Raw genomic sequence first — 22,205 nt, 5'->3', positions numbered from 1 at the left:
AGAGCATCCTTGAAACTACAGATTTACTTATTTCTCCAGCCGTTGTCCTTAAGGTACATTCCTCAAGTGGGCATTGCTGGGTCAATAGAAGGCACACATCCATCCTTATGCCCCTAATGCCTGTTGCCGGGCCCCCCTCGGGAAAGACGGCTCCGTTTACCCCTCCACACCGGTCGGGGCAGTTGTGTCTTTGAGATGCAACCTGCGCAAAAGCCCTAAGAGGGACCCGCGCTCACTGGCTCCGCCCCCTCCACCCTCACCGGTCACAGAGTGAAAACATCCCAATTCCTGCCCCCGAAGTACCCAGACTCTACCATGCTGCATATCCCCTGCGGTGAAGTTTGCTGGTTTCTGAAGAGGAATTTAGACGCTCTATTTCTCAGAACTCATGAGAGGGGTGAACTGGGAACGACTGCAGGATCCCGAGCTCCCATCACACAAATGGTCTCGCGTCTCAGAATTCAGAGGTGTGATGGGGTTATACAGCAGGAAACACTCCTGGGCGTGAACACAGGGACTTGGGACCCCCAGCCAAGCCCCCGTGGCCTTGTCCTTTTTCTCCACAGTGCTCAGTGCTGAAAGAAGAGTTACAGAAGGAAGATGCCCAGAATGAGCACTGGGAAGCCCAGGAGAAAGAGTTAAAGCTCTGCAAAACCGTGCGTTGAACCTCCTCACCCCTAGGTGTCCACTGAAAGCCTAGATTGTGACCTTCAGGGTTTTGGAGGGGTTCCGTGGCCCATTAGCTAGCACAAGCTCTGGGGCTTTCCGGGTGTTTGTCTGTTAATGTAGTCTCATAATTCTTTGATTTGCTAGCCTCAAAGAGATGGGTGAAAAGACCATGGAAAACATACTCTCCCCAGATTTTCTGGGCAGTTGACTCAAGGCCCCTCATCAGGTTTCCCCTGGGTAAAGGGAAGGGAGGTGGCCACCGTATGCTGCTAGAAATTCACCGTGGTCCCTACCCCTGGACTTGTGATGCCTAGACTTTCATGATCCACTGTCACAAGTTTCATCACAGCCCTGAGCACTGTTATTAACACAACTCTTCTTTAAGTATTTTTACTTAAATACATTCAATTTTACACCAATTCATAAAAACAAAATAAAAAGCAAATGTATCACTGGCCTTGTATGGAAGGTGAACATAAAAATTAATACAATGAAAAGATGACCACTAAATGTAAATGTTCACCCCCTGTACCAACCGAACCCTCGTGCACATCACCAGGCATACGTTTTCCATCCGTTGGGAAGGACGGTGCCTGGGACAGGGGCAGGAGACGTGTGCTCTTCTCTAAGTCAGGAGCACACTTCTCTGCCTCAAATGAGAAAAAAGAAAAATTGCATTGTTCTTTTCTTCCAAACTGTGCCCATTGTGTCTTCCAAACAGCCCTCATTTAGATTGAACTCAAAAATATACCCCAAGGAAAGAGATTCTAATGAGTGGATAGGTATCTTGTACTGTTTAATCCAGGATCCATGCTAATCTTCAAAAGAAACTCAAATTTTCCCTCACCCAGCACTTTCATTGCATCCATTGAAAGAAATTCTACTTTGCCTTAAAGATGTAGAATTGGCCCCCAAGGGAAGGAATTAAGCAAATCCCAGACGAGGTTTCTGCCTTAATGAACCGGATGAAATGAGTTATGAAGTTGACTTCCCTGTTGTTGGAACTCTTTTCAGCAAATCCATGACATGGAGAAAGAAATGAAGAAGCTCAGGGAGGAGCTGAAAAGGAGCTGTACCGAGCAGAGCCTGATCTCTAAGACGCTACGGGAAAAGAGCAAGGTATGGCGGGGACAGGTCGGCCTGGCAACCACTCTGGGGCAAGCACTCCACCTGCATCATCTCTGTTCATCCTCACAATGACCCCATGCGGTCTGTACTGGTGTTAACCCCACTTTACAGTCGGGAAAACTGAGGCTCACAGAGGTGAAGGAAGTTAACCAAGTTCACTTGCATAAAGTAGTTGTGCAGAACTTGAATCCAGGACTGCCTGACTCCAAAGCCCCTGTGTGTAACCACTACCCTAGACTGCCTTCAAATCTTAATTGTGAAATTATCTAAGAAAGAATTGATCCATTCAATCAAGTTTGCCAATGATGTTGTTCCAACTTTAAATTCTCATATTGATTTTTTTTCTTTTTGTTCCATCAGTCATTGAGAATGTTTTAAAAATCTCAACATGTTTGTAATTTGTGTGTTTCTTCTTTCACTATTAACGATTTTTGCTTTATATATTTTGAGGCTGTGTTACTAGGTGCATATAAATTTAGAATCCTAATACTTCCTGTAGAACAAAACTTTTGATCATCGTGAAATGTCCCTTTTCATCTCTAGTAGTGTTTCTCCCTTAACGTCTTCTTTGTCATTTAGCTTCATCACTGGCTTTCTGTTGGTTAGAGTTTTCATAGCATATCTTTTTCATACTTTCTCTGTCAATTTTTGTCTTAAGTTTTAGACATATGCCTTCCAAATAGTGTATCATTTTTACAAAATCCAGTTTGACAATCTTTGACTTTTAGTCCATTTATATTATGTAATTACTCATGTGCTGGGGTTTAAATCTACCTTAATGCTCAGTACCAGTTGTACCATCTGTGCTACATTCCTTTTTCTCTCCTTTCTTGCCTCCTTCTGAGTGGATGGTTTTCTCTCATTTCTCTCATTTTCTCTCATTCCACTTTCCCCCTCTATTAGCTTGGAAATATTTCACTTTTTTACTATTCTTTTAGTAATAGTAAGACAATAGCATTCATCCTTGACTCACACACTAATTAAGTTTTTCACTCTTCTACTATTGTCTTAGTAGTCATCCTAAAGACTACAATACGCATTCTTAACTTACCAAGAGGCAATAGTAGTTGATAATTACGCCCTTCTCCTTGACAGTGCAATGAGTTTCAAACACCTTAACTTCACTTACCTCCTCCAGATTTATAAGCCATTGCTGTCATTTTCTAAACTCCTCTTGATAGTTAAAACCCCAAAAGGCATTATTAGTGTTTTTCTATAGTCAGTATCATATCCACACATTACCCTTACTGTTGCTTGTCTTCTTCTGCCTCTCTGATCATCCACCTGGGTTCATTTTTCTTGTGTCTGAAGAATACCCTTTAGTGTTTTCCCTCACTGTGGCTCTGCTGATGACAAATCCTCAGATGTGCCTGTGTGTCTGTCTGGAGATGTATATTTAACCTTCATTCTTAAAACACATTTGACAGCGTGTTGAATTCTACAATGGCGGTTCTTTTCTTTCAGCACGTTGGAGGCAGCATTAGATATGTCACTGTTGTCTCGTGGCTCCTATTATCTCCAGTTAGAAGTCATCTGTAAGACTAACTGTTGTACCTTTGCATAACCTGTCTTTTTCTCCGGTTGCTTTGAAGATTGTCTTTTCCCTTGATTTCCAGAAGTTTTTTCATGGTTTATCTAGGTGTGGATTCATTTTTGTTTACCTCGTCCAGAGTTCGTAGGGGCTTCTTGAAGTCCCTGGCTTGGTGTTTTGCCTTCGTTCAGGTGCTTGGGCTCTGTACCCCATAGGCAGTGGGGAGCTACTAAGGCTTCTGAACAAGGGACTGATGCAATGACATTCGTGGACAGTAACAAGGGTGAAAATGATAGTTAAATTTCTCATGTACTAGGCATTACCCTGAACATTTCATCTCTTCATCTTCACAGCAGTGCTGTGATCTAGAAATCATCCTCCCCATTTTACAGATGAGGAAGTCAAGGCTACTAGTTACTAGTACAGGAACTAACCCAACTGCACAGTCGGTTTTGTCTGACTCCGGGTTCATCTGACTTCAGTTACCCTGGCGTAGCAAACAGCCACATGCTACTGTTTACACTGAAATTAGTCAAAATTAAATAAAATTTTAAATTCAGCTCCTCCATCACACCAGCCACATTTTGAGTGCTCGATACGCAGATATGGCTGGTGGCTGCCGTATCAGACAGCACAGCCTCGCTCAGAGTACCTGTATCGTTGCAGAAAGTTCTGTTGGACAGAGCTGCCTTACAGCTGGGTAACTCTCACAGTACCGTTAAGATTGCACTGGAAGACACTAAACTAGAGGCGAGGAGGCCAGTTGTCACAGGCCAGCTTGCATGTGAGAGGGATTGGAGGACAGGCGTGAGACCACCGAGTGTGAGAGAGGGAGCAGGGCGGCCGCTGAAGGTGACTCTGAGGCTTGGGGATGGGAATGGGGGCCGTTCATGGAGAACACAGATAAGGGCAGAGTCCAAGGTTGGACCTGGCTTTTGCAGCATATGAAAAAGGCTGCTGAAATAGAAGTCAGAGCGTGTTTAGACCTGGGAGAAAACTAAGGCCCAGACAGGTTAGATGACTTTTCCAAGGTAACGGAGCTGGGTAGAGGCTCTTCCACTGCACCACACTACTCAGAAGAAAGCTCTTAAGGGCTTTCCTGGGCCTTTTATTACATCCCTGTGATCCCCCTCTTCAGATCCCTAATAAACAGCCTGTGAATTGGTTTCAGCACAAAATCTTTCCATTTATTTACGAGAGTTTGCCTCATTTCCTGTTAGTGCCAGAGCCCAGGGCTCAGCAGGTACGTCCAAGAATTGAGCAGCTGCGAGGCCTACACTGGCCAGCAAAGGGTAGCGTGGAGCATTCCCAAGCCTACCGCGCGTTGACTGTTACCCAGGCAAGGGGGGAAACGTAGGCCAGCTTCTCCACCTTTAAACGCCTTCCTTTGCAGGCTGCGATTCTTAATAGACATTGCTTTAGCAAGCCTGCAGAGAGGTTTCCACCAGTGAGTGTGCTCAAAGTGGTAACGACAAATAGTTATGATAATAATCCCAATAATAACATTTCCGGGTACCCATCACGAGTTATTAGAACGAGGCTGTGCGGCGGACATTCCCGTCCACCTTTCATAGGTTACAACAGTACTTAACACACTCACAGAGCCCTTAAGCACTATTCCAAACATTGAATCCCCACAATAACTCTGTGCAGTGGTACTGGTATCATCATCCCCATTTGACAGATGAGGCCACCGAGTCACGGAGCAGTGAAATAACTTTCCCAGGGTCGTACGGCTTGTTAGGGACCGAGCTGGGATTGGAGTCTGCGGTAGGACATAGTTGAGCCCAGGGTGCAGAGCTCGGCCCCTTCCCGTAGGGGGCGACTCCCTGTGAGTTTGCCTCCACCCCGTGCGTGCCTGTGACCCCTGCCACTGGGCTGCAGCTGTCCCTACCCCTCAGGGACTCCCCCACTGCCATTAGCCCCCCCAGAAGAGTTTCCCCAGAGGGCATGATGGTCACATTAGCAGCAAAGCCCACGCTTTCATCATCCTTTCAGGTTGAAGAGAAGCTTCAGGAGGATTCCAGAAGGAAATTGCTTCAGCTGCAAGAAATGGGGAGCAGAGAAAACCTCATTAAAGCCAATTTGGAAAGGGCAGTAGGTCAGGTAGGCACGCTGCAGAGCCCCTTCACGGGCCCGTGCCCTCCACGGAATCCCGCACCCAAGCGGCCGGCAGGGATGAGAGAGGAGGAAGACGGCCGGGTTCAGCTCACCCGCTTATCTCAGGGCAGGGCTTTGTGCGGTTTCCGCGTCCCCAGTGGACGTCACTAAAGAGGCTTTTCCTTCTGGGAAGCTGCCCACTCCAGTGTCTGCTGTTGCCTGGGACCCCGACCAAGCAGCCGGTCCCAGCTCAAGGCCCGCCCCCGTGAACCAGCTGTGCACTTCCCTCTTGAGAAGGGTTTGAGCTCTTGAGCCCAGTGGTGTTTCTAGCACTTTGTCTTTCACATTTTTTGTCCTGACGTTTACAGCGATCTTTCTTCCTCTGGGCCCCCAAACAGATGCTACCGTCAGTGTCCCCAGGGAAATGCCACATTTCTTTTTGTTTGTTTGTTTGTTTTGTTTTGTTTTGTTTGGCCAAACTGCGTGGCTTGCAGGATTTTAGTTCCCTGACCAGGGATGGAACCCGTGCCCCCTGCAGTGGAAGCACGGAGTCCTAACCACTGGAGCGCCAGGGAAGTCCTGCCACTTTTCTTAATAAATTAAAACCCAGAATACCACGGCTTATGCCAGATGGAGATGGGCAGGGTGGGGAGAGGGCCATTTCCCAGGGCTCTGACCCAAGATGGCCCAGTGGCCCTTCCTCTTACACGTGGCACAGACATGAGGGCCAGAACATGCAAATGAGCCTTCACCAGAGGCTAAGGGAGAGCAAACGAGAACCCAAGATGGGGCACTGGCCCTCCAGAACACGGCCCACCGAGGGCAGCCCATCTTGGACCCCTCCACAAGGCATCCTCTCCTGGCAGCCACGGCTCCAGGGGGACCAAGAACGTTTTGCGTGTATGTGTTTGTGCTTTTCTTTTTCTGGGAGAGTGAGTCCACCTCGTCACTCACTGGATTCTCAGAAGGATCTGTAAACCACCAGAAAAGGTTAAGAGCCACCATCCTTAAAGGAGCCCTCCATCCCACCCAGCCCAGCTCCCAAAGCCCTTCCGCTTGGTAGCATCCAAGCCTGAACCATCAGTGTGACCGGAATTTGTCCCACGCGCTGACCTTCAGAGGCACCCACAAGTTAAATGACGATGCTGACCCTCAGGCGGGTTTTAAAGCCTCTTCAACCAATTTCCACACCATCACCCCCGCTGTCCTTTCTCCTTCAGGGTGCCGACCCCTCAGCAAGGCAGAGAGCCCGCCAGCCTGGGCTTCCCTCTGTGCACCTGGGCTACCCCTCACCTTGCTGGCACTCTGCACCCACAGCGCATACCCGCTTTGAGGGCATGATCTGCGCCACTTGCCGAGGGCCTGGTCATGGCTCTGACCAGGGGTCATCCAGGAAGACCCTCAGAGACACTGAGATTCCTCCAGGTCTAGACTCGAGAGAGAGAGGACGGACGAGGCTTCTCTGCGCTGCCTGGGCTTTCCTGCTTCACCCCCTTGTCTCCACAGCCCGCTCCCGGCCTGAGGTCCTGCCCTTCCCCAGGCCAGTGACCACAGGACTCAGCTCATCGTCCAGCAGGACCTGTCCCTCCCTTCCCCCACCCCCCGCCAAGCAGTCCCGTAGGGCGCCTCTGGTGGTAATGTGGGCCATCGTCCACAGGGTCCTCTCTACATAAATAACCTCTTCCTTGGGCGAGCTAGGACCCTCCCTTGGCCATGAAACCAGCAGACGACCCAGAGTCCCTCCAATCACCCGGCTGGCTTCCGGCAGGATGACTGCAGAGGTGTCCTTAGGAGAGTCACAATTCCTCTGCTTGGCTTCCCAGAGCTCCCTGGTGTGCAGCAGACTCCTGTGTCTTGGGACCTGTGGACGTTCTCATTGATTCAGTGGCCCTTATGGTCCTTCAGGGCTCTGTTATAGAGCCTTTCATGACCACATTTTGCCAGTGAGCCAAAAACCCAGGCCAAGGGCCATCGTGTTGGTAAATTTCCAGAGAAACTCGGGCTTCTTTGCCGTTCAGGTCTCATGAGCCTGGGGCATCTTGAACTCGTCATTCTCGAAGCCCTGATTTAATTTAACTGCGTTGTTTCATCATCCGTAATAAGAAGACACCAGCACCAGGGAGGCACTCAGTAAAAACTGGCTGAACTGAAGTAGAGGACTTTGAACATCTGACCTGACAGATGTTTCTGTTATAAGCATTCGATGAACATTTATTGAGTGCCTGCTGTGTGCCAAGCACTGCACCAGGCTCCGGGGACCTGGAGAGGAATACAGGAGACGTCGTCTTCAGGACACAAGGTCTAAGGCACAGAATGGCAGCAGGCAGCAACTCCTTCTCTCCCCAGGCGCCCTTGCTGATTACACGAGCTGCTCGGGCTGACAGCCTCAATATTTATCTCACAGCCTGCTGCCAACGAAGCAATCACGGAAGAGCGCTCCTGGCCCTGGACTTCCCACTGGATAATCTTCCGAGAGCCCGAGACGTGTGTGTGCTGACCATGTGCGTCGGCTGTGTTAGGCGGGCACACCTGAAAAGTCATTAGAGCCTGCGGTCCCCCTCTCTTGTGTGGGCACTGCCCCTTCCGGTGAGAGGTGAAGGTGTTAATTACCCATAATGACCGCTAAAGGCGTGCAGAGCCTTCTCACCGATTTCTCCCAGACCCAGCGACGGAGGCGCCTCCCCCAGCCTTGCAGCTGCAGCTGCACCACTCACCTCATCCCCCTTCCCTTTCTTTGTGCTGCAGCTGGAGCTTTTCAGAAGTCAGGTCATCAAGGCCACGTACGGATGCGTGAAACCGTTCCAGGACAAACCCGTCTCCAATCAGCAGGTTCGTGCCTCTTCCCCGCTTTCTCCTTCAGGGACCCGGGGCTCCAGACACTGGGAGCACATGCTCCTGGCTTTTGTGGGTGGCACATATTCTTCACGCTGTTGCTACACCATAAAGATTTGTTAGGATTTTCTGGGACTTCCTGGCTTTTAAAGTAAAAGCCAGTTAAACTCCCTTGCAGTGTTTCTGTGAAAATCCAATTAAACCACCCAGGACCGTGTCTGGTCGCCAGACCCGCACGGTTAACCTCCGTTAGTCCCGCGAGGAAAGGGGCGGCCTCAGCATGGACGGTGCGTCCTCGCTCGCTCGTTCCTTCTGAAGAGGCATATGGCAGTGAGGGTGGGCCTCTGGCTGTAACGATTGCCTTATTATTCTTCCGTTTATCCTCTCCAACCCTGGGTGTCAGCGCACGGGTCAAAAGATCACCCCACGGGCTTCTCTTGGAGAACGTCCTTTTTAGGGGCCCACAGCATCAGGCTCAGCGTGATGAGTCACTCCCAGAATGCAGAAGAATCTAGGACACACTCGTGGCCACATGACAGGCCTTTGGCTCTTAAAAACCATCTCTGATCCTGGGAAAAAGCCCTGGTGACAGAGCCGACATCCACCCTCCAGAGCCATCGCCAAAACACGCCAGGACCTCCCTCCTCTGAGCTTAAGCTGAAGCCCTCCAGGTCCCCTCCCCCCAGAGCCACCCTGCATTTTAATTTATTTATTTATTTATTTATTTTTGGCCGTGTTGGGTCTTCGTTTCTGTGCGAGGGCTCTCTCCAGCTGCGGCGAGCAGAGGCCACTCTTCATCGCGGTGCGCGGGCCTCTCACTATCGTGGCCTCTCCCGTTGCGGAGCACAGGCTCCGGACGCGCAGGCTCAGCGGCCACGGCTCACGGGCCCCGTTGCTCCGCGGCATGTGGGATCTTCCCCGACCGGGGCACAAACCCGTGTCCCCTGCATTGGCAGGTGGACTACCAACCACTGCGCCACCAGGGAAGCCCCACCCTGCATTTTAAATCTTTTTTTTTTTCTTTTTCTCACCAGTTAATAGAGAAGATCACCAGGGTCACAGAGGACAATATCAACTTTCGGCAGAAAAAGCGGACCCTGCAGAAGGAGACCCAGCTCAGCAGCTGCAAACAGGAGGAAATGACAGAGAACATCGTGAAGCTGAAGACATCCTTAGACAGTTGCCAGGTGCCCCCTTCTCCATTTCTCAGATGTCCCCTGTGTCTCGTTTTTGTGCTCCTTGTTCAGGAAATTGTCCAGCTCTGCTTTTAGTCCACCTTTTCTCTTGTTGGAGAAATCTGTTTGGGATCAGAAAACAAAGGACCTCCAGAAATGCCTCCCAGGTGAACTTGGTGTGACCAAGGAGAAGCTGCCCGACACACTCCAAGTATTGCCTTTGGGAGGCCCCAGACCCCGGGGAAAAAAACAGCCCCGTGTTATTTCCAGAGAAACCAAAGAAACGTTCTGCTCTTTATTTGCAGTTTTCTTTTCTGTCCCAGCAGCGGAAGGCTGCTCTTAGCCTTGTTGCCTTTGACTTTGGAGGAGATGCGACCAGAGGGTCTGGCAGAGCCCCCACTTCGTGGCCCCCACGCAGGGGTCCAGCTTATCACATCAGGCAGCTGCTTCTGCTTTCTCTGGTAACACGCAGCTACTATTTGGGGAGTCTGTGCAAGTGCTGGCTTGTCAGCACTCTTTCAAATCAGGAAACCGCACTTTATGACCAGCTTGTGTGTTGATCTCAGCAAGAATTCTGTAGCCAGATTTGGTTCTCGTTTCAGCCAAATCGTCCTTGGCAATTTGGCTTTGGAAGTGCCTACACCTAAACAAAGGGTCTCTTTGACCATCCAGGGTCCAAATTAGAGTGCACATGAAATAAAAGCTGCCTCCTTCCTTCCGCCCCCCAAAAAACGCAAGTAGAACTGGGCCGTCACAGGGCGGCCAACATACGGCGCTGCCTGCTTCACGGGCACGTCAGGAACACTGCTCTTCGCGGGTCACAACCGTCAGGTGCTATTTCTGGCGATGGTGCCCGGGCTCCTCACGACCTCATCTCTTTCCAGGCGTGCATGAAAATGTCTTGCTGTAGCAGTGACCTGAAGAAGGAGATCGACCTCCTGCAGCACCTGCAGGTGAGCCCACCTGTCTCAGGGCTCCAGAAGGTGGCGCTGGACATCTTGCGCCTGTCACTGTCCTGGCTGGAGGAAACGGAGCATCTCCTCCACGAGGTGGGGATCCAGTTCTCCAGCTCCGACAAAGGTGATTGCAACTCTTTTCTCACATAGTTAGTTGCATGACTGAAATATTGCGCTGAATCTGATCACGATGGGACATCTGTTGAGGGAGCCTTCTTAGGTATGTGGCCAAGTGTTCCCTTCTCCAGACTTCACTTTGCTTCACCACTTGAGAAGCAGTGTTCCTGGAAAAAAGTATACAAGTGAGACGTGATTACTGGAGAAAAATGAGACGCAACAGAGGCAAAAGGAAAAATCGAAATTATGCTAAATCTTCTCTCTCCGAAGTAACCATATATATACATATATATAGTAGAGACTTCTTTAGAGCAGTTTTATGTTCATGGCAAAATTGAGAGGATGATACAGAGCTTTCCCAGGTAGCCCCTGTCCCCACTCATACACAGCCTCCCCCATTATCAACATCAGCACCAGAGAGGTGCAGTTGTTAGAACTGATGAACCTACATTGACGCATCATAATCACCCAAAGTCCATGGTTTACATTAGGGTTCACTCTTTTTTTAAAATCTTAATTTTATTGGAGTGTAGTTGATTTACAGTGCTGTGTAGGGTTCACTCTTGGTGTTGCCCGTCCTATGGGTTTGGGCTTGGACAAATGTGTGATGACACGTATCCACCATTATAATGTCATACAGAATCGTTTCACTGCCCTGGCCTTTCTCACCTTCTGAGATGGCCCACGCTCTGTCTGTGGAGTGTGTTTCTCTCTAAATAAATCCACTTCTTACCTATCACTTTGGCTCTCACTGAATTCTTTCTGCGATGAGACATCAACAACCTGAGCTTCATTAAGTCCTGCAACCAGCAGGTCCACCAATAATGAGGCCAACCCCGGAGAGGAACCAGAGGCCCTGTAAGTCACGATTCTCCACCGGGAAGGTGGTCCAGTCCTGAAGGTGCCTTTGACCCCAAACCTACTGCCATAAGCAGAAGCCAGGGAGCACGGTGGGGGATGTGGTTCAGATCAGGCTATCTCTGAGCAGATGGGTGGATTCTGTGCACAAAGCCCTGGTATTAGGTCAACTCGATTTATGAGTTTCACTTCTCAGGTCACTCTATAACTACATAGTAACAGAAAGTACAGAGAATTCATTCAAAGCCACCGTGGAGTCCATAGAGGGGAAGTGAGGTGGGTGAAGTTACAGATCAGGGACATGGGAATAAAGCAAAATGATGATTACCCATAAACCAGAATATCTGATATTCTAGAAATTGAGGAAAGTAAAGCTACAAGTTTAACAAAATAAAAAGAAGCAAAGGAGAAGCCAACTTCAAAGCCAGCCTATGCAATTCCTCCACGGCAGCGCACGTCTGTCTGACTGAAGCCTGGCTCTGCTGTTCCTCAGTGCCTTCCTATTAGTGTCGTAAGTAATCAACATCTCCAGTAATCCCTCTGCAGTGTTCAGGAATTCACCTCGTCATGGGGAAACTTGTGGTTTGAGGACTTATGTTTTTTGCAAAACTTTTCTTTTCAAAACTGGACATTTTTATTCCAAATAAAAGAAACTTATCCAAAAAAAAAAAAAGAATAGTTTCACTGCCTGAAAATCCTCTGTGCTCCCTCCCCGCGCCCCCCCAGCCCCTGGCAACCACAGATCTTTTTACCGTCACCATAGTTTTTGCCTTTTCCAGGATATCATGTAGTTGGAATCATACAACTTTTCAGATTAGTTTCTTTTATTTAGTAATATGCATTTTCGTTTCCTCCAAGTCTTTTCATGGCTTGATAGCTCTTTTTTTTTTTTAAGTCCCAAATAATAGTCCATTATCCATTCACCCACTGAAGGATATCCTGGTGGCTTCCAAGTTTAGGCAGTTATGAATAAAGCTGCCATAAACGTCCATGTGCAGGGTTTTGTGTGGACATGTTTTCAATTCCTTTGAGTAAATACCAAGGGCGCTGTTGCTGAATCGTGTGGTTAGAGTACATTTAGGGTTTTTTTTAATTCATTAATTTAATTTTATTTATTTTTGGCTGTGTTGGGTCTTCATTGCTGCGCGCGGGCTTTCTCTAGTTGCCGTGAGCAGGCACTACTCTTCCTTGCGGTGCACGGTCTTCTCGTTGCAGTGGCTTCTCTTGTTGTGTTGCATGGGCTCTAGGCGCGCAGGCTTCAGTAGTTGTAGCACATGGGCTCAGTAGTTGTGGCTCGCGGGCTCTAGAGCACAGGCTCAGTAGTTGTGGCGCGCGGGCTTAGTTGCTTCGCAGCATGTGGGATCTTCCCAGACCAGGGCTTGAACCCGTGTCCCTTGCATTGGCAGGTGGATTCTTAACCACTACACCACCAGGGAAGTCCCTAGAGTACATTTAGTTTTTAAGAAAACCACAAAACTCTTTTCCAAAGTGGCTGTTTTGCGTTCCCACCAACAATGAATAAGAGTTCCTTTTGCTTCACATCCATGTTAGCGTTTGGTATTGTCACTACTATCATATTTTGTGTGTAACTTCCAAGGCATTTTCCCATGGAAAGAGCTGTGTGATTCTAGGCAAGTTACTTCCCCTCTCTTTGCCTGTTTCTTTACCTGTAAAATGGGGATAATAGGGAATTCTCACCCCTTAGAATTGTGAGGATTAAAATGCATTGATATCTATAAAGTACTTAGAATAGTACCTGGCATAAAATAGGCACTACCTATATACATGTATTGATTTTTTAACTTTACAAAAGAATAATGTCATATTATACCCAATTTCCTTTAGTTTCGTTCCTAACAGTACATCAGGAACACCCTTCCATGTCAACACACACAGACCTACATCATCGCTGTCACTGATGGCAAGGAATCCCATCCTGTAGGATGTACCATAATTTATTTAGCCAGTCCTCTATCATGGGCATTTAAGTTGTTTCCAGTTTTTCATGCTTAATAGATGAGGCTGACATAAATATTATTCACACATACCTGTTCATCTTTTTATCATCCTAGATGTGGAAGGATATGAACCACTGTCATTCAACAAAGATTTATCGCAGGCCTCCTAGATACCAGGCACAGTGCAGGATGGAGATATAATGGGGTCAGAAACAGGTAGAATCCAGGTCATGGAGTATATGGATGTTCGCTGTAAAATTCCTCCCTCTTCGCTGTACATTTGAAATCTTTCATAATAAAATATTGGGGAGCTAACAGACACTATCCCTGAGCTTGTAGATCTTACGGTCTCAGGGAGGAATAGGGTGGGGCATTAAGTGAAAAATCACTCACATGTAAAACTTTAATCGTGACAGTTGCTTTGAAGGAGAAGTGCAGGGCTCTGACCTGGTCAGGGACGGCAGGGCACCTACAGGATGCATAGGAGTTATTTGCCAAAGAGGGGAGGGGAGGGCATTCTCATGGTGGGGCCGGGGGCTTGCAGAGCCCTGGTAAGAAGCTCTGCTTTAACCTGAGAGCAGAGAGAAGCCCATGAAAGGTTTTAAGTAAGGAACTGATGGAACAGGCTTGCATTTGGAGACAGTCATCTTGGCCACAAGTGGAAAATGTACAGGAAGGTGGCCAGCACAGAACCCCGGGAGAGCAGTTAGGAGGCTGTCACAAGACACGATGGTGGCCCTCACTGTGGCAATGGAGGGGATGGAGCAAGAGAGAAGATTCCAGGGGCATTTAAGAGATGAATCAACAGGCCTCAGTGATGGAGTTAGATGTGGCTAGAAGGGAAGTGATGGAGAGAAAGGGGGTTACAGATCTCCAGGTTTCTGGCTTGTGTTAAAAGTACAGATGTGGTTCCTTCACTAAAATCCAGAGTAAGGAATGCCGCAGGAGGACCAGGTTTGAGGGGGAAGATGAGTGTGAGGTGCCTGTAGACATCCAAAGTGAGGTGCCAAGGACGCAGCTGTCACCCTGGATGTCCAACCATATCAGTGATGTGGCCCCGGAACCCAGAAGAACATGTGCCACATAGCGGGTGCTTAGTCAGATGGGATGGATGGACGGGTGGATGGATGGAGGATGACTAAAGCCATACGTGTGAATGGTATCACTAGGAAGAAAGTGGTGAATGAGAAGGGAGAGCCCAGGGCCACACCTGGGAAACTCCAACATTTATTATTGATCCTTCTTGCCAAATCGCTCTCCAGAGAGGCTGCACAAATTTGACATTCTTACAATAATGAATAGAGGAGTGATTTTCAACTCAGGTGATTAAACAACCCCAGCCAGGATATCTCTAAGGTAATCCAGAAGGTGGTGTGAATTTCTTTTAAACGTCTTTAAAAAGAAAGGCAAAAATCAAGATTAACTTTTCTGTAAGTGCCTGCCCCTCACAGATAGCATAGAGAAGAGGGGGGCTGGATTTCTCCCAGCAACCCAGCCCCTCCCCAACCCCAGTATTACTGTTGTTGTAATCACGGCAGAGTCCGAGTGTGCATGAAACCAGGAGAGACGTGGCCCACAGTTCTAGCTGTTCTTCAAAATCAGAACTAAAACAAGGAAAGACCATGATCTCTATCCTAGTAATAGCGGGGCCAAGCAACGTGTGCACTGTCCCCTCCCCAGACTTCAGGAGTCACTGAAGCCTCTGTCTCTAAATCTAGTCATACGTTACCATAAAGAAACATGGGTTGCAAAATTAAGCCATCAGGGGCTTCCCTGGTGGTGCAGTGGTTGAGTCCGCCTGCCGATGCAGGGGACGCGGGTTCGTGCCCCGGTCCGGGAAGATCCCACATGCCGCGGAGCACGTGGGAAGTTAGTGAGGACGGCCCATTCTTTATTCATTCATTAGGAGAGGAAGTTGGTGGTAAAAGGCATTTTATCTTCCAGAACTAGCAATATTATGGCAAAGCCCCAAAAGCCTAAAAGAATGGGATGAACTAGAGTATCCCCTGTATTCTCTGTATTAGGTACTGCTGTACCTAGTTCCTAGAGGCATCTACACAAGGATGGTGGTGGTGAGGATGATGGTGAGGATGGTGAGGATAATTAAGGTGATGAGGGTGATGGTGATGAGGATGGCGATGGTCATGGTGGTGAGAATAATGATTAGATGGTGATGGTGACAACAGTGGCCATCATTCATTATTGAGCACTTATATTCTAGACAATGTTCTAAGTATTTTCCATACATAACCTCGGTTCATCATCACAACAACTCTATAAGGCAGGTAACATTATCCTCATTTTAGAAATGAAGAAACTGGCTCAAAACCTTTTTATGTGTTAGTCCACCATGATAAGTGATTCAAGGTACTTCCCATTACTGAGGCCAGCAGGGCATCCCCACTCACTCATCACCATACACAAACAGTCCTAAGAGCCTTCCGTGTTCACAGTTCCTAAGAGGAGGGTAGGAACCATGGTTTGTTTAACTCCTCCTGGGCACTTGTCACCGTGCTAGTTGTTTTACATGTACTGTGTACTTTCATCTTCCAGCAACTCAATGAGCCAGGTACTATTGTTGTCTTTATTTTGCAAGTCAGGAAACTGAGTATCCATAACATTAAGAAACGTGCTCAAAGTTGCACAGCTGGTACATGGTAGGGTCAGGACTCAAACTGAGGTCGTTGTGATCCTAGCACTTGTGTTTTTTCTGTGACCCCACATGCCCTCCGAAGATCCAGAGGGGTACCAGGTACACGCCCAATTCCTAGAGGACAGGTTCTGTCATTAACTTGAACAGAGACAAACCTGAGAGTTTCACTCCCTGGAGTGAAGGGCGTCTGATGCACACCACAGGCCTTGCCCCAGCAAAGCCCCATTTGCATTATAGCGAACAATTCTGAGTTCAGGCTTTGGAGACCGGCTGCTAAGGTTTGACTCTCAAGTGTGCGCTTACTCATTGTGTGAGCAAGTGTCGACTTCTGTGTGCCTCTGCCTACTTGGTTATAAAATGGGGTTAAGATCTCACCAGGTAGTTGTGAGGATTAAACGATGTGGTACCCAAATCAGGGGGTCACACGTAAGCCTTAGTAAACGGTAGCTGCCGTGAGCATCAGCCTTGAATACTTGTTGATTTAATGTGAACTGAATGTGGATGGCAGGCAGATGGATATGCGCACAGGCAGGGCAGCTTGATTGGCTCACGCCGAGGTGCCTTTACCTGTGACCCCTGCCGTATCTCTATTTGACAGCAAGTCAGATTTTCTTAGCCGTGAGCACTCAGTTCTCTTTCCAGGCCTTCTTCCTCGGCTCTTGACAACAGGCTGCATTTCCTAGCTGCTGAGTGGTAAAGCTGGGACTCCGTCCAGGTCCCTCTGACCACAAAGCCCCTTCTCTGAACCACCATACTACCTGCCTTTTAAAATACTGTCCTAAGGGATAAAACGCATGTAACGAGCTGGGTCTGTAAAGTCCTGGAATAAATCCCTCAGGGAAATCCAGGTTGAGTGAGTATTGTTGGATCATGTCATGAGCAGCCCAGGAGATTGGGGTCACTACTAAAGATCTGATTGATTAAGATATCACCTAACACCTGTCAGAATGGCCGTCACCGAAAAGAACACAAATAACAAGTTGGCGAGGATATGGAGAAAAGGGAACCCTTGTGCACTGTTGGTGGGAATGTAAATTGGTGTGGCCACTATGGAAAACAGTTTGAAAGTTTCTCAAAACACTAAAAATTGAACTACCATATGATCCAGCAATTCCACTCCTGGGTATTTATTCCCCCAAAATGAAAAACACTAATTCAAAAAGATACATGCACCCCAATGTTCATAGCAGCATTATTTATGATAGCCAAGATATGAAAGCAACCTAAGTGCCCATCAACAGATGAGTGGATAAAGAAGATGCAGTAGGGAATTCCCTGGTGGTCCAGTGGATAGGAGTCGACGCTTTCACTGCTATGGCCCAGGTTCAGTCCCTGGTTGGGGAACTAAGATCCCACAAGCTGCATGGCATGCCCCCCCCAAAAAAATAGATGTGATATAGATATATCTATGTATATCTCTATGCAGTGGAATACTACTCAGCCATAAAAAAGAATGAAATGTTGCCATTTGCAGCAACATGGATGGACTTGGAGGGTACTATGCTTAGTGAAATAAGTCAGACAGAGAAAGACAAATACTGTATGATATCACTTTTATGTGGAATCTAAAAAATACAACTAGTGAATATAACAAAAACGAAATAGACTCACAGATATAGAGAACTAACTAGTGGTTACCAGTGGGGAGCGGGAAAGGGGGAGGGACAAGTTAGAGGTAGGGAAATAAGAGGAGCAAACTACTGTGCTCACTTCAGCAGCACACACACTAAAATTGGAACCATACAGAGAAGATTAGCATGGCCCCTGTGCAACGACGACACGGAAATTCATGAAGCGTTCCATATTTTTGTGACCTGAATGGGAAGGAAATTCAAAAAAGAGGGGATATATGAATACATACAGCTGATTCACTTTGCTGTACAGTAGAAACTAACACAACATCGTAAAGCAACTATACTCCAATTTTAAAAAAGAGGTACAAACTACTATGTATAAAATAAGTAAGCTACAACGATATATTTTATAGCACAGGGAATATAGCCAATATTTTATAATAACTATAAATGGAATATAACCTTTAAAAATTGTGAATCACTATGTTGTACACCTGAAACATACAATATTGTACATCGACTATATCTCAATTAAAAAATTAAAAAGCTGTGACCTAAAAAAAAAAAAAATCTGATTGCTGAAGGATTACTGTGTGGTCCCACTGGAAGATAGGAAACATCTAAGGAGGACCTTAAAAGTTAGCTCCCCTCTCCTCCTGCCTGGTTTCTCAGCTTCTTTTGATAAGGGAAAGAAAGGACTTCTTACATTTTTCTTTGCAAGCTCAGTTGACTGTGTCTATTTCTGCAAGATTTTGTTGCAAATAAAAGGCTTCCGTGCATACATAGAAAACCGCTCTTTCTCAGATATCCAAGATATGCAGTATTTTTATGTGAAAAAAAAAGAAAAGCAAGTTGTAATACAATATGAACAGTGTTCTCCCCTTTTTTTTTTTTCAAATGCCAATATCTGACCACAGGAGAAATCTGGTGGAAAAGACACATAAGTGTTGAGAGTATTATCCCAGCATGATGAGACTGCGTGAGCCTTGACTTTCACTCAGTCATTCAACAACTATTTATTGCAGGCCTACTGTGTGCCAGCACTGAGGATACAGCGGGGGGACACTTTCCACTTTATGGGTTTCTGCCCTGTTTGGATTTGTGTAACAGGCATGTGTAACTTTTGTAACCAGAACTATAATCAAGAATTGCTTCTTCTCCCACAGAAGAAAATCCCTCTTTCCAACAGCCCAAGTCAGCATCACCCATCTCTGCCATCTCGGGGTCCTCCGAGTGCCCCTCTCCTCACGCACCCTTCACATGAGCCAGCCCAGCCCTTCACTCTCCAGCCTCTAGTCTCTCTGAAAAGAGAATGACAGACCTAGGTCTGAATTCTGATCCTACTGCTTACCAGCTCCATAGCTTAACCTTGCTGAGAGTCTGTGTCTCACCTATAAATGCAAACACATTGCCTTGCTGGGCTGTTTGTAATGATCAGAAAATATCACGTGTTAAACTCCTGGCATGGTGCCTGGCACACAGCAAGTGGTTAATACTGAATCGCTATTATTATAATATTCTTCTTCTCACTCTTCCAAGCTGGAAATTCTCAGCAAGTGGCATTGTCAGAGGTCAAGGGCCCAGGCACGAGCCTGTTCAGCTCCCCTCCTGTCTCCCTCCGCACCCATCTTTTCTCCTTTCCCTCTATCTTCCCTCACTACGTTCTCTTTCCAAATGCAGCTCTTCCCTCCCTGAGTCTCCCCTTCTCTCTCCCTCCCAGACCACCTTGTGCACTAGCTCCTGAATCATGACCTCCTTCTTCAGCGTACACAGCCTCTCACTCCATCTTTCTCCTTTGTCATCAAACACGCGCTTCAAGCTGGTGCATCTTCACTGGGACCACTGCTTCTTCAGCTCCTTTTCTACCGCTCGTACTCCTGTCCCATTAAGACCTTGAAGTGCGTTACACCCTGTGTGCTCACCACCAACTTCCTACTTTGCCTCTTTGAAAACTGACGTGGCCCCCCTGCACTGAAGCCCCACCTTCCTCCGCCCGCCATGTTCTCTCTGGCCTACCCAACCCTCTCGGTTTGCTTTCTTGAAACCCTCTCATCTTTGATAATTACAGCTTGGGTGGGTGATGCTCCTGGCAGCCAGTAGGCAGAGGCCAGGGATGCTGCTAAACGTCCTACAGTGCCCAGGACGGCTCCCACAACGAGGACTGTCCAGCCCAACACGTCGAGAATGCTGCAGTTAAGAAATGCTGCTGGCTCCTTCGTCTCTAATACATCCCGGTTATTTTTCTGAAAAAAAAAAAAAAACACCCTTCATTAAGCCAACTCACTGCTCCATCAGAAGCTGAAATAGCAGTGACTCAGACCCTGGAGTCACACCACTGTGAGCCCAAGCCCTGGCTCAGCCATTTGCCAGCTGTGTGGCATCCAGCAGCCACATGTCTCAGAGCCCGACTGCCTCATGTGTAAAAGGAGGTGATGGCGGGACAATATAGTGGGGTGATGCGCTGATGGCTTGGCAGAGGGCCGGGCACACAGGTCACACTCATGACATTTCAGTGATGTTTAACTCAAGTTTATACTCTTTAGGCTACTGTTCTAGGCTGGCCACAAATTGAACTCAGCTTTCCATCCCAGCTCTTCCCTCTACTCCTCCCCTCCCCCATCATCTGCTCTACCCCAGTTAAGCTCCACCCTCTTCCAGAACATGCACTGCATTTCCCCACCTCTCATCCTGCCTCCTGCCTTCACCTCCCGTATTAGTTTCCTATGGCTGTTCTAACAAATTACCACAAACTTAGGGGCTTAACACAACTCATATTTATTGTTTTACAGTTCTGGAGGCCAAAGGTCCAAAATCAGTTTTGCTAAGGTAAAGGCAAGGGGCTGGTTCCTTCTGGACGCTCTAGGAAAGAATCCGTTTCCTCACCTTTTCCAGTCTCTAGACTGGAAAAGGCGAGGAAATAAAAATTCCCCGCTTTCCTTGGCTCATGGCAGAGGAGCATCTTCAACTCTCTGCTTCTGTCACATCACCGGCTCTGTCTGTCTGTAGTCAGACTCCCTGTGTCTGCTTCTTGTAAGAACCCATGCGACTATATCGGGTCCACCCAGCTGATCCAGGATGAGCGCCCCCATCTCAAGATCCTTAACTTCACCACATCTGCAAAGGTCCTTCTGCCCTGTTAGGTAATGTTCGCAGGCTCTAAGGATTAGGACCCAGACATCGTTGGGGGGGGAGGCACCATTCACCCAACCACATCTTCCATTCTGAAATGCCATCCCCTCCAACTCTGCACACCCACCAATGCCCACGCCCAGTGGGTCCTCAGCCACGCAATGATCACTCCAGGCGAATGATGGCCCCTCCTCTGGGACCCTCACACTTGCCCACTCCTTCAGCCATCACTTCCACGCCACCTGGAGTCCCTGCCTGTTTCCTCCCAGGCACGTAGACCTTGTCTCTCACACTGAATGGCTTCATATCATCCTCTGCTCAGCACACAGTGCTGCACACGGTAGACAGTCGGTAGGAGCTCTGCAGGTGGTTTTATTGTCCTCCCACAAAAAGAAACTTGGACTTGAGCCCAACCGAAGCTGATCAACAATTTAAAAAACACAAGGTGGGGCTTCCCTGGTGGCGCAGTGGTTGAGAGTCCGCCTGCCGATGCAGGGGACACGGGTTCGTGCCCCGGTCCGGGAAGATCCCACAAGCCGCGGGGCAGCTGGGCCCGTGAGACATGGCCACTGAGCCTGCGCGTCCGGAGCCTGTGCTTTGCAATGGGACAGGCCACAACAGTGAGAGGCCCGCGTACCACAAAAAAAAAAAAAGAAAAAAACACAAGGTGGATGGCAATTCACGTTTCCTTGATGGGAGGGCAGCGTTGCCCTCACCCACCTGTCGGCAAGCTCTGTGAAGACATTATTCAGAAAGCAAAGGAAGTGAATTGAATTGATACTTACCTTCTTCTTCCTTCTCTCTTTAAGGATTGTCTTTGTATCTGAAATACCTTCTGGAACATTATAAAAAAATTACAAGCTGGACCCAGGAACTTCAGGTAATCTTTGAACTTCAAAAGTTCATTTCAGCTCCTCCTTAGAATTTACCTAGCCCGGAGCATTTTAACTCTGTTTCTCCTCTGTTAGGTAGTCAGCACACATCCTCCAAAAGGTGAAATGATACCTCCATTTGCACACGAAATGCTTCAGACAGGGTGGCTGAGATCTCCCAGGAGGGCAAGGAGGCTTGTTTTCCTCTGTCAAAAACCAGAAAAATTTAAATGCCATCAGATCTTTACAATTGTTTATTAAATGCAGTGGAAGAATTACAGCTAGCCACAGTATAGGCAGCAGAATTACGAAAAGTTACATAATGTCGACATTTTAGAGGCAAAATTATCCTTAGGGATTGTATCTCTCTGGTAGCTATTGCCGTATTAATACTGTATAATAAACAACCATAACACTTTTAGCAGTGTTCCACAGTTACTGTCTACTGATCACACATCTGGGGCCAGCCGCGAGGTGGGTCCGCTGGTCTTGGATGGACTTGCTTACGTGTCTGGGTGTTGGCTGGGCCTTGGTCAATATAGGCTGGCCTCAGCTGGAGCAGCTGTGCTCTGTTCCACGTGTTCCACGTGTCTCTGATCCTCCAGCAGGCTGGCCTGGGCACGTTCTCATGGTGTTAGCAGAGGAAGCAGACA

The 22,205-nt window shown here is 47.8% G+C and overlaps 1 protein-coding gene and 1 non-coding gene across 2 annotated transcripts in view; both read left to right on the top strand.

Annotated features, from left to right (window-relative positions):
• Nucleotides 1-22,205, top strand: part of FHAD1 (forkhead associated phosphopeptide binding domain 1) — a 136,569-nt gene that overhangs the window by 69,614 nt on the left and 44,750 nt on the right. Inside the window, exons 9-14 of the mRNA XM_030877800.2 lie at nucleotides 567-656; nucleotides 1,684-1,788; nucleotides 5,327-5,434; nucleotides 8,174-8,257; nucleotides 9,295-9,447; nucleotides 10,320-10,515. Of these exons, the coding sequence (XP_030733660.2) occupies nucleotides 567-656; nucleotides 1,684-1,788; nucleotides 5,327-5,434; nucleotides 8,174-8,257; nucleotides 9,295-9,447; nucleotides 10,320-10,515 (736 nt within the window). The remainder of the gene's footprint in view (nucleotides 1-566; nucleotides 657-1,683; nucleotides 1,789-5,326; nucleotides 5,435-8,173; nucleotides 8,258-9,294; nucleotides 9,448-10,319; nucleotides 10,516-22,205) is intronic.
• LOC115867228 (U6 spliceosomal RNA) lies at nucleotides 17,680-17,786 on the top strand. Its single transcript, XR_004045013.2, has one exon. It is a non-coding gene; the product is annotated as a U6 spliceosomal RNA (small nuclear RNA).

Source organism: Globicephala melas, chromosome 1 (genome assembly GCF_963455315.2).
Source record: "Globicephala melas chromosome 1, mGloMel1.2, whole genome shotgun sequence".
Classification (NCBI taxonomy): domain Eukaryota; kingdom Metazoa; phylum Chordata; class Mammalia; order Artiodactyla; family Delphinidae; genus Globicephala; species Globicephala melas.
The sequence above is the reverse complement of the archived record's forward strand: the minus strand, read 5'-3'. Positions and strand labels throughout refer to the sequence as shown.